Genomic DNA, 12,602 nt, shown 5'->3' with positions numbered 1-12,602 from the left:
TGGGAAATATGCGATCTAAAAATTAAGAGACGTACCAAGAACATGCTATCTAAAAGTTAAACATGACAGATCGACAAAAAATGCTATCTAAAATTAAGCATGACAGACCGACGAAAATGCTATCCAAAAATGAAGAGTCACAGACCGACGAAGATGCTATCTAAAGATAAAAACGACTTGTCGAAGAAGATGGTATGTAAAAATCAAACATGACAGGCCAACAAAGATATTATCTAAAAATTAAAACTGACAGACCGACGAAGATGCTATCTAAAAACTAAGAGCGACTTGTGGAATAAGATGGTATGTAAAAATCAAGTATGACAGACCAACAAAGATGCTATCTAAAAATAAAGAATGTCAGACCGACGGAGATCCTATCTAAAAATTAAGTATGGTATCTCGATGAAAATGCTATCTAAAAGTATGGCAGACCGATGTAAATGTTATCTAAGAATTAAGAGAGCTAAACTAGTGGAGGGACTATCTAAAAACAAAACATAATATACCGACGAATATGCTATCTAAAACTTAAGCGCAATAAATCCACAAATGTGCTATTTCAAAATTATCGTGACAAACCGACGACGTTTACAATAGGTGTCGAATTTCGATATTAAAGAACAACAAAGCGGTTGATATGCCGCTTAAAAAGCAAATCTTGATCATCGTACGTTCTTGACGAGTTTGAATTCAAACTGATGTTACACCTATTTATTTCCCTCGTCACAAACACACACAAGTAGGATATGTTTTGGGGTCGGTCTTATACGCGGGGCACGATACGTGCCAGGATCTTAAAAAAAAAAATCACCAATTCATCTTAAATACCCTTCACACAAACGATTTTTAGAAGATCCAAAAGATACAGAGTGTCCCATTTTGGAGAGCGAGTTTAACCCCACATTAAAAACAACCTTGTGTCACATTTTGCTTTCGCAAGGAAGCAAATAAATACCCACGACGATATCTTCCTTTTTCAAAACACGTTTTTATTGCATGGGATCATTATATTTATCGATTTTTTTTTTAAATATGTGTAATATAAGTTAATATAACGAAATTACAATGGTTATTTGAGAGGTCGTAAGAGTTCATTTTACAACATTTTCGCATTTTGTTTACACGTTTAGTGATGCATTACGGTTGATTTTTGGGGAGGGGACAAGCGACATAGAATTCAAAGTAAATTACAACTTTATTTCCAGACTAAAAATAAAATCTAAGATCACTCATCAATTATATTCCAAATGGGTGCGAGATGGGTTCATTTTGCCATCGTTCCGAAAAAAATAAATTCGACCAGAATACATCCGGAAACGTGCAAACACGACGCGGCCATGTCGAAAAAACAAATGACGATAGTAATGTTTTTAATTATTATAGACGTATTTTTGTCATACAAACATTGAATATAGTAAGGTGTTTTGAAATAGTGCCGAGCAGAACAGTTTTCGTTCCACTCCTTGAAGTTAATGGTGCTAGTGCACTTATTGATCCGTGCTATTTCTTAAATAGTATTTTCAAGTTTAATTAAAGTTTTACGATATCTGTTTTTATTAAATTGTTAGATGAAAGTACAGAATAGTTACACAACACCATCCTGTCCCCATGTTAAGAATGGTTTTCTTAATAAGAGTACCAAGTTAATAATAACCAAACAGATTTTTAGCGAATATCTTTGTTTTTCTTGTTGGTTGTCATTTAGAAAAAGTGTCAAAGTAACCTTTCCGCTATGTACACAGTCAGTGTCTTTAACATACGCCGGCTTTGTACGATTACATTTTATACATAACATAACAGCATTTCATCATGAATTATTACAATGAAATATTAGAAACGAAATCTCCTTAAAAGGAGGTAGAAAAATTATTTATAAGTTTGTTTCGTATGCAAAACAATACGTAATTTCATTAACAAAAACAAAGATACACTTCTATTCGCAACCAACAAATGCATGATCTATATTATTTGAATTATTGAGGCTACTATTCTCACCTTGAGAGCCAACCTTACAACGTGTCTACCGATGTAAGCTCCGACCTTCTCCAGGTGTATCTGGCCGAACTCGGGGAGTTTTCTATAGAAATCGGTAATCTCTACGGAATTTCGAACGGAACCCATTATATAACCCAAGGGGATATCATCCTCTTGTTCCGTGAGTCATAACCGGGTAGAAGTCTTAAATAAATCGCAATTATATTTTGAGTATCGTCACACTGAGGATTGAACCTTCAACCACCAGAGGAGTGTAACTTAGAACTGAATTTTTATTTAGTACTTGATCCGTTACGCCAGTGATCAGCAAGACCCGACAGAAAGATTCCAGAGTTTGACAATAATACTCCTTCAGAAGGTCGGAGTTTACATCGGCCATAATGTTGTGAAAATAACACCCGAGATGAGAACAGTAGTCCGAATATTTCAAATAAATACAAATCATGAATCCTTATCTAAAAACGCCAGAAAAATTAGTCCAAGATGGTTAAAAAAAAAAATTGAAAATGGAACCTACTTTAAAATATAGGAATGTTGGTTCATTTATACGACAGGTGCGCATGCAAAACTCGTGCTTTCTTTTGGTTTAAGAGCGCAAATGAAATATCACACGTGACGCTTGCGTTTAAGCTTCAATTCAAAACAGAGTTTACAGTGCTTTTTGGGGGAGTTATTTTTAACTTGGTCAATTTCGTTTCGGTTATTCTTTGTTTTGTATCACCTCTTCCCACCGATGTAAAGACATTTTGTATCCGTCGCAAAAATAACGTTCAAAATGAGAATGGTAATCCGAATATTTCAAGAATATGTACTTTACAATGATTGGCGATGATGATTCGAAAATAACTGTAGCAGATCTCTGTCGGATAAACTCTCTTGCGTGTATTTAACTGGCGAGTAAGATTCGTCCTCCTCCCCACTTTATTACAAAGAGAGAGCTGGGTCTAATTTTCGTATGACCAGTGACGTATGACGACAGACGGCAAAGAGCATAAAAAGATGTGTTTTAAACCATTGCATAAAATACATAAGATTCATTAACTTACGAACTGTACATGTTTTTTTGTGTGTTTTTTGTTTTTCTTAATAATCAAAAACAATGTACACCAGTTGGCATCAAAGTTGTGGATCTGCAAGGTAGAAGATTCGACTCCGATGCCTAGAATTCGAAAATATCCGACTACAACTTTTTCTTTTAAAGTCTTCCTATATGCAATAAGAATTTTCGTATATGTTTTCTGGTTTTGAGCGGCAACTGACCGAGGTCATCGCCGCATTCGTTTATATCCGTAGTACTTTCGAGTCCATTTGGATCCATCTTCAGGGTTGTTATCAACAGCAAAATTAATTTCAAAAATAGGTACGTGCGCATTACTATCATGGAAGAACCTTTTTGGTTTCATTTTGAAGAGCGCAGAACAACGGGAGACAATGCAATTTCCAAAATATACATTTTAAAAGTCATACATTTTCACACCTTTCATTCGTTTAATGATTTTTGTGTGAGAAAAAAAAACTTTTAAAAACTTCTAGTTTTGTTAGAATTTTCTTAAAAAATGTTTTCTCAAAACAAAACAAAAAAAATCACACACGCATTCCATTAATAATTATTCATAACTATTTATAAATTTTCAGTCACACATTTTGGCAAGGTTCATTCATTTATTTGCGGACTGTTATCCTCATCTTCATTGTTGTTGTTTCACAACGTTTCGACCAACTCATCTTATGGTCTTCTTCAGGTGATTAACCGCGACGAATAGGAATCCTGAGACTCTTAACTTTATCTTTAGTAATTACTGCCTTCCATAGTTGTGGTATCACCATGTTTTGCCTAATTAATCTCTGGCCTTTCGGTAGTTCAATAGATAGAAGCATTGAGTCTCTATGGTTCCAGGTGAGCATTATCTGAAGATAGCAGTCTCCATCCTACCAAAGAAGGCCAGAGGATTAGTTGGCCAAAACGTGGTGAGATGATACCAACTATGGAAGGCAGTAATTACTGAGTACACAGTTAAGAGAATCAATATTTCTATCCGGTTGCGGTTAACCACCTGAAGAAGGCCAGAGGATGAGTTGGCTGAAACGTCATGAAATAACAACTATGAAGATGAGGGTAACAGTCCACAAATAAATAAATAAAAAAATAAATAAATGTACAAATTACTCATCTCAAATTAACCCTTATCCTCGAGTGGGCTCTTGGCATTGATAAGTGGTGATGCCTTTGTAATATATATATATATATATAACTTTTATTCATTTTAGAACTTTTATGTAAAAAAAAAACCTTGCATTTTGAGTTATTAAAATTTTCTTAATCTTATTTCAAGATAAAAATGTTCAGATAATTACTGTTTTATTTTGTGTTATTTATTATTTATTTTTTTTATTTTTGTATTTCTATTGACATTTCCTGACATTTTTTTATTCTCTCTGTTCTGAAATTGTATTGTCTCCCCTTGCTCTGCGCTCTTCAATATGAAACCAAAAATAAAAAAAAGAAGTTAGTCTTTGACAGTAATGTACAAATGCCTAAAAATATATTAAAATATTAATAATACTAACATTAGTACCTTATCAATAATATAATCAAACTTTTTCTAGCGTTTCTTATGTAGAGAGGGCGGGGATTAACTGGGGGTTCTCATCTACAATAATAGCAGGACGTCTTTTATCTGTCGTACAATCTGTCATACTAAGTCGTTTTCCTAAATATCTTACTATTTAAACCATGACACAGTGAAGGCATTTAGACACGTCATTCATTCGTTTGTTTGTTTGTTTGTTTGTTTTTTAGATGGATTGTATTAATCTGACATTTATATTAATATTTATTTCCTTCCCCAAAAGAGCAAAATGTGAAACAGGGTTGTTTTTAATGTGAAAAAATACAGGTTCCAAAAAAGGGGCGCTCTGAAAGTAGGCAAAAATAAAAATCACCTTAGTATAAAAGGGTTTCACCTACATTGACTAAGGACAAATTAAGTGTAGTATTAGAACAGATACTACATTGTGATCTTAGCTGGATCTACTAAAAAACAATTTTTTTTATTTTGGACGTAAGTATCCAGTTTTGACTAATTTGTAATAAAACAATTATTATTTAAAAGAAGAAATGTTAAGTTCGTATAAATATCGATCCTAAGCAAAGTAGCCATCTTTGTTTGTGTCACTGAGTAAAGAAACGTGAAAACTTTGTTCAGAATCGGTATTTATACGGACTTGAAAGACTATAACTTTTATTATACAGAGTGAGTCACGGGAAACGGATGTTTTTTTTAGAACGTGTTTAATATGTGTTTAGTAAATGTTGTTATGTACATTATAAAAGTGTTGTTGACATATTCGCAGAGTTTTGTTTCCCTTTAAAAACATCCGCTTCCCGTGACTCACCCTGTATATTACTTTTTAACAAGAATATGCCACAATTGCGTGGGCAAATTAAGATGAATTTTGTTTCCTTTTTAAATGAGTTTATAAGTTTGTTTGCTTTAAAATAATTTATGTCGGTAAGAGTAACGATTAGCCAGAAAAAAGAATATTTTCAAAATAAAAAAGGAAACGGTAGAACAATTTGCAAGCTGCTTTTATATAACCTATTTATTGTTAGCTATTAAAAAAAAAAAAATAATAATAATAATAAGTAGTAGTAGTAGTAGTAGTAGTATTGCTATATAGACGGTTATTATTATCATCAGTAGTAGTAATTTATAAAACAATATATTTTTCCACATTAAAGAATAAATAAAAAGAAATAAATAACATAAAATAAATAAATTAATTAATTAAGTTAAATAAACAAACAAAATAAAATAAATGAGATAAATAAAATAATTAAATAAAATAAATAACTAAATAAAATAAAATTAATTAATTAATAAGTAAATAAAATTAATAAAAACAAATAAAATAAATAAAATAAAATAATTAAAATAAAATAAAATAAATAAGTAAAATAAATAAAATTAAATTAAATAATTAAAATAAAATAAATACAATAATTAAATAAAATAAATAAATAGATAAATGAAATAACTTAATAAGATAAACAAGTAAAATAAAATAATTTAAATTAAATAAAAGAAAATAAATAAGTAAAATAATAGTAATAATAATAGTAATAATAATAATAATAATAATAATAATAATAATAATAATAATAATAATAATAATAATAATGACTAAAAAAAATAAGTAGCATGTCTTTTATGAGGAGGGCGAGGATGTCTATGTACAATAATATCAGAACTTTTTATCATTTAATCTGGCGTTTTCCTAAATAATTTACTATTTTAAATATTACACGGCCAAGCAATTTTCTTTTGTCTGTCACGCGCCATATTTGAAATTTACATCGTTAAGGTTTATCTGCTTTCCCACACAAATCCGCGACACGGGCCGGCCACTACATGTATCAGAATTTTTTAGGAATTTTCGACACCCCTAACACGAAACTGCGAATAAAATATAAAAAAAAAACTCGTAATTTCTCTTTCAAAAGTGGGATGTTTATTTTCTTTATGGATTATACTTCCAAAATAAACTATTAAAGTTGTATAAAAATTAATAGAAATATTTTTTATTTTAAAAAAAAACAGTGTTTACAAAGTGCCGGCCAGCGTCCATGCAGCCATTTTTTTTACGTAATGAAATCCATTGAATTTTACGAGTTAAATATTTTTCAATTTTTAACTTTAAAAATCTATAAAAAAAATTTTTAAACTTTAAAAATCTATAAAATAATTTCTATTGGTTCAATTTTTACGATATTTTCAGGGTCAGTGGGATATTTTATGCTCTTTCCAATAAACTGAATATAATATTTTAGACAAACGTTTTTTTGTTAAATCACCCCGATTTTGAAATGTCTATTAAAAAATAAATAATTAATTTACTCACTAAAGTTTTATATATCACAAATTGAAGATAAAAGATCAATAAATAATATATTCAAATTTAAAACAAAAAGAAGTGTTTTTTAGAAATTTACCTGTAAGTCCGAAGTTTAAAACCTTTTTTTTTAAACCACGTTGATTTTTTTTAATGAAACCTTATAAACTTCTTATATTGTACAGAAAGTTTCGTTTTATTACGAAAATTATTTCTATTTCATTCATTAATTAATTAGATATTAAAAAAAAAGTCACTCCATAAAGTGGAAATTAAATATATTAAATCAAAAACTCGTGTATGTTTTAAGAAAAGAAAAAAAAAATTTATTGAACTTTTTTTTTAAGGCAAAAAAATATAAACGAAATGTGACTAGTTTTCAGGTACGGAGGCACAAATTTCTTTACGCGCAAAGGTAGACGGCTAACGCGAACGTGTGGTTTTTACTTCTTTCTGTCCACCCGTAATTCAAAACAATAAAAAAAACAACTATTTACGGTTTTAAATAAAAACGTAAAATGTTTGCATGATGGCGGGGTTTTCAAATAGGCGTTTGCATAATTTGCTATTAAACCTGTTATTTTTTTTTTTTTAACTTTAGTTCTTGGTCCTTTAATTGAAAAAAAATTAGGGTTTGAATTACATTTTTCGAGTAATTATAAGCTTGGAAAGACAGGGGCTCGAATTATTCAATATTTTTTTCACGCATTCGTAAGGTCAGTTTCTGACACACCTAGCAGGCCACTAATAATTGAAGTTGAAAAAAATTTCTTAAAAAAAAAAAAACGAAAGAAAAAATAAAAATGATTAAACCCATTCTTAACACGACCTTAACAGGTTAGAAATTAAAACTGATTTTTATTTAGTTGTAGGTACTAATTGATTGTTCGGCGACGGTTTGAGCATTCAGGTTTGTTCCGTAAATCGCAATCGAAAACATCCAGATGGACATGCGCCCTCGCTTATAGAAATACCGATGTTTCTTTGTTTGCAATATCGAAACGTGCGTATCGACATTAATATGTAAAATTCTTTAATTTTGAATTTTTTTAATCGCCAAAAAAAACGACGCGGTCTCTATTTCGAAGCTATTCTGTAGCTTAGCTTATCCCAGCTGTGCATGGAAACGTTGTTTTATATTTAAACATAACATATCAACCAGTGCTTTAAATAAATATATGTAAAAAAAAAAAAAACAGTAACACTGAAATTAACAGGACATAGATGGTTTATAACAAGTAAAAAATGTCGGCAATTTGAATTGCAACATTTCGTATTCATTATTATATTATATTAGACCCAATATATAGTAATGATTTAAAAAGTTAAAAAAAAAAAAATGACTCGTCCGCGACCACCGAGAATCGAAACCAAAATGTTTAGCTTACGATTTACTTTTTCTTTTGACGTTAATGCCTGAGCTATGAAAACATGTTTGCTGCAAGGCTAAAAATTAAAACATGAATAAATAGCTATTACGTTACGCATGCATATTCTTAATGGCGTCGTTAGACCTTCACCTGGCAAATTTCATATTTCTAATTTTCACATTTTTGCACCGATTTTCCCTAGCGAAACCCCAAATATAAAGTTTTACACGGGTTCAAATACCCTATATATTAATTTTCATGTTTGGAGATCAAAAACTGACAGAGGAGTTTGGTAGGCATTTTTTTTAAACAAAAATATATACGCAACATTGTATATATATGAAGGTTTATGTTTACAATAAGCTTTTTACGCAAATATTACGCAAGTATAAATCATGTAGAATATCCGCATGAATATAATTACACGTAATAGTTAACTAAAGATGATGATCCTATAAAAAACGAAAAAAAAAACTAATAGGGAATTAATTAAAATGAATGTTCAAAAGAATATGCAAATTAACTAGATCTTTTGCAGATGAATGCCATTCCACGACCCATATATAACAAAGTTGTATTTTCTTTTTAAATAAACAGAAAAAAGATATTTTTTCTGTTATCAAAATGTAGTATCTGTTCCGGCAGATGCTGCAATCAAAGTTATATGTGGGGGCAACCCCACATATCAGACCATTGCTCTTAATCAATCAGTTTTGGTCAATGTAGGGGACACCCTTCATACCAATTGTCACTGTCCGGTTCCCTCTCGGGGGAACTGGTCCCCCCTCCCCTCACTTTACACATTAAAAACGGCCTTGCGCCTGATTTGTTCAGTGGGGAAGCAAATGAATAACTAAATAAATAGAAAAAGGCTTGCTTTTTTTCTGTTGTTCTTGGCCTTCGGACCAAAAAACAGGGTGTAGTATCTGTTCCGATGTTACTCTTAAGGTAATTTGTCTCGCTCAATAGAGGGTAAACCTTCTATACTGAGACAATTATTATTTTTGATCCCTACCAGAGTACCCCTTTTGTCTTTTTTGGGGGTGGAGCTGGTTTTCCTCCACATTAAAAACGACCTTGTGTCACATTTTGCTATCGTGGGGAAACACATAAATATTAATAGAAAAAGGGTTTTTATATGAATATCAATACCCACAAAAAAAAAAATATATATATATAGGAGTATAGATATAATATTCAATAGAGAATTGGCTCTGTAGGTATTTATTTGCTTCCCCACGTAAGAAAAATGTGACACAAGGTCGGTTTTATGTGAGGTGAAAGGGGAGGGAGGGGAAGGGGATGGTACATATAGGGTTGCCCCTACATGTACCAATAACCAATTGCCACAAGGGCAATGGTCACAAAGTGCAACATCTGCCGGAACAGATACTACACTTTAATACATACTAAATTGCATGAATTAAAATATATTTAAGCGTATTTGATGATCAGCAAGGTCGCCACCCCCGCTTGTGTTATATAAAATAAGCGTGACAAAGATCTCCAAACATGGAATTTTCGATTATGTTTCTGAATTTTTAAGATGGAGATTGATTATTGGTATTATTTGGATTATCTGAACAACTGTTCTCATAACGCTACCTCCGAGAGTTAAATAAAGAGTTTTGGTCGAAATTCCGTTTAGATTCCCGAGTTTGACAAAAAAAAAAAAAAAATTCTCAGAGTTCGACAAGATGCACCCGAAGAAGGTCGGAGGTTACATCAACTGAAATGTTGAGAAAATAACACTCGAGCTGCGAATGGTAGTCCGACAATTGATATCATTTGGATTATTTCGACGTTGATAATTGCATTAAAAATTCTGTGCAGATTTCCGAGTTCGGCAGAAAGATTCCCGAGTTCGACAAGATACACCTTAAGAAGGCCGAAATGTTGGGGAAATAACACTTAAACACTATTTAAAACTTAAGCATGACAGATCAACATAAATGCATGGTTTTGCTTCCCACACGTTTTTATTATTACTTCGGCAATCCGGCATATTAACAGACTCTAATTATTTTTGTATTTCGAAAGTCGCTAAATGAGTCGTTGATCACCCAGTAAATCAACATGATAATAACGAGTCTTTGGTTACTGGAAGAAAGAAAGCGCGACTTCTTGAGAAAGACGGAATGAGAAAAAAACAATATAAATTTGATGTTGGGATTCTGGAACACCGAAAAGAGGATGTGGATGCAGTAAAACTAGTCGAGGAAGATGGCTAACAGAAAAGTGCATTACACGATGCATTGTTAGCCTAACAGTAGGAGGAAGGGGGGACGGGGATAAAATAGAGTTAATGTTTTAAACATAATAATGATGATGATGATGATGATGAAGAAGAAAAAGAAGAAAGGAGGGGGAGGAAAAAGAAGAGAGGGCTAAAAGTGCGAGAGGGGTTTGGGAGTTGCTTTTCAATGGGTAGCAGTAAGAGGAGGAAGAAATGTCTGGTCGTCTTTGTCGTGATTAAGACAGCAGTCGTAAAATATGGATATCTCGCGAACAAGAATGATTAAAAAAAAAAAATGAAATCGGAGAAAATAAATATTGCAAGGGTTTAAAGTCAGCGGAACGAGATCGAATCGAAGTAAAAAAAAAAGAATTTTTTAATATCAGAAGGTTACGCGTCTAAGAATAATAATTACAAAAAAAAAAAGAACAAAAGAAAAAAAAGAAAAAAGAAACGGATTAAAAAGAAACAAGAATTCTTTTTGTTCATCTTTACTTCTTGATTGTATATCCTATAGATTCAAGTATAAGTCCTAGTACTGAGAAATATTATGAGAAAGGGAGATAGTTTAACTATGATTGGATGTCACCCCCAACCCTCAACCTCAATTTAAATTCCCGGGGCCACTGCCAAGTTGCCCCCCTTTTCCCCTCGCCCCCGTCTATATGCTAGTGCCTTTGCTAAAAGGTCACTACAAGCTGCCCAGTATAACCATTAGAGAAATAGCTTCAAAGTTTTAGAAGAGAGTGCGCGTTGCCCGTTAAAAAGAATGAAATTGGAAAAAAAAAGTATAAAACGCACAGAAAAAGGATGGCAATTGATTTTTACAACCAAACAAGAAAAAAGAAATTATAAAAATTGTCTTTTTTTTTTTTTCTTGATTAAAACATGAATCTTTGCGGTTTTAAGTTTTTACTTGGAAGATATTAAGAAAAAAAAAACGATTTTTTTTAAATGTTTAACATTTTTTTTTTTTTTTTTAATATCTTATAGCTTTAAATATGAAACGGTGTAGGATTAGAAATAAGCGCACGGAGAAAGTATGTTTTTTTTCTTTCTTGGCTTTGCTTTTTTAGTTGCAATTTTTTTTTTTTTTTTTTTTTTTTTTTTTTTTAACGGAGAAAAATCTGTTATAGATTATCCTAAACATACTTTTGAAAGTTTTACAAAGAAAAAGGGGGAAAAGAAATTACCCACTAGAAACGCAGTTGGTCCTTGCGTAATAATGTTCCGCTGTCGGAGTCAAAAAAGTCCAGAGTTTTTGTCGTCGATTCGTGCGTTAAAATGAGAAACGAATAGAGTTGAACAGGGAGGGAGGGAAAGAGATAGAGAGAAAGATAAAGTGCGGCCGAGAGAAATAGAGAGATAGAGAGAGAGAGAGAGGGAGAGAGAGAGAGAGAGAGTATCGCACTTTTTGCAATGATTGCGCGCAACACTACAACGCTCGTTCGCGCGCGAGAGAGTCGGCAGCAGTAAACATTGATAGGCGGCAAAGAACCAATGAGATGCCGCTTCCCAAGTTCAAGTTGGCCGCTCAGCCAATCAGAACACGGATAAGCGCGTCGTCTGTTTCCAAACTGAATCTCGCATTCTTAACCTACTTGAGTTTCTAAATACGGTTTTCCACGTGTTTTCCGAAAAACCAGACCCCCCACCACACACACGCACATTCATCGTGCTGAATTTTAATATTTTCGATTAAGTCCAATGTATATTGAGCGATTTCTCTTTGTTTGTGAGCGTTGTCCGGTTCATGCCTGGCTGTGAATTACACGTTCCGTGTTTATTATTATTCAGTTAACTTACACATCGCACCGCAGTGTCAGAAATTTCGTGAAAATAGTGAATAATTCCACCCCATCTTTCCAAGCTTATAACTCCTCGAAAAATGTAATTCAAGCCCTAATTTTTTTTTTCAATTAAAGGAGTAAGGACCAAGGTTTTATTTAAAAAAAAAAACAAAACAAAACAATGTGTTTTTTTTTTTTTAAAAAGGTTTTAAACTTCGGACTTTACAGGTAAATTTCTAAAAAACTGATTTTTTTTTTGTTTTAAATTTGAATATATTATTTATTGACCTTTTCTCTGCAATTTGTGATATATAA

The 12,602-nt window shown here is 32.0% G+C and overlaps 1 protein-coding gene across 4 annotated transcripts in view; it reads right to left on the bottom strand.

Moving 5' to 3' along the window:
• Window positions 1–11,936, bottom strand: part of LOC145285894 (uncharacterized) — a 74,612-nt gene extending 62,676 nt beyond the window's left edge. The window contains exon 1 of one of the 4 annotated variants that reach the window (XM_080134359.1): window positions 11,691–11,936. Coding sequence is in view for 1 of the 4 variants with exons in the window: in XM_080134358.1 (XP_079990484.1) it covers window positions 3,045–3,055 (11 nt within the window). In the remaining 3 variants the exon portion in view is untranslated. Of the gene's footprint in view, window positions 1–2,515; window positions 3,400–11,690 lie in introns of those variants that run through there. The other 3 variants (XM_080134360.1, XM_080134361.1, XM_080134358.1) reach the window with 3 other exon arrangements.
• Window positions 11,937–12,602: the final 666 nt, after the last annotated feature.

This window comes from Euprymna scolopes, chromosome 10 (genome assembly GCF_053919585.1).
Source record: "Euprymna scolopes isolate OS-2025 chromosome 10, ASM5391958v1, whole genome shotgun sequence".
Lineage (NCBI taxonomy): Eukaryota > Metazoa > Mollusca > Cephalopoda > Sepiida > Sepiolidae > Euprymna > Euprymna scolopes.
The sequence above is the reverse complement of the archived record's forward strand: the minus strand, read 5'-3'. Positions and strand labels throughout refer to the sequence as shown.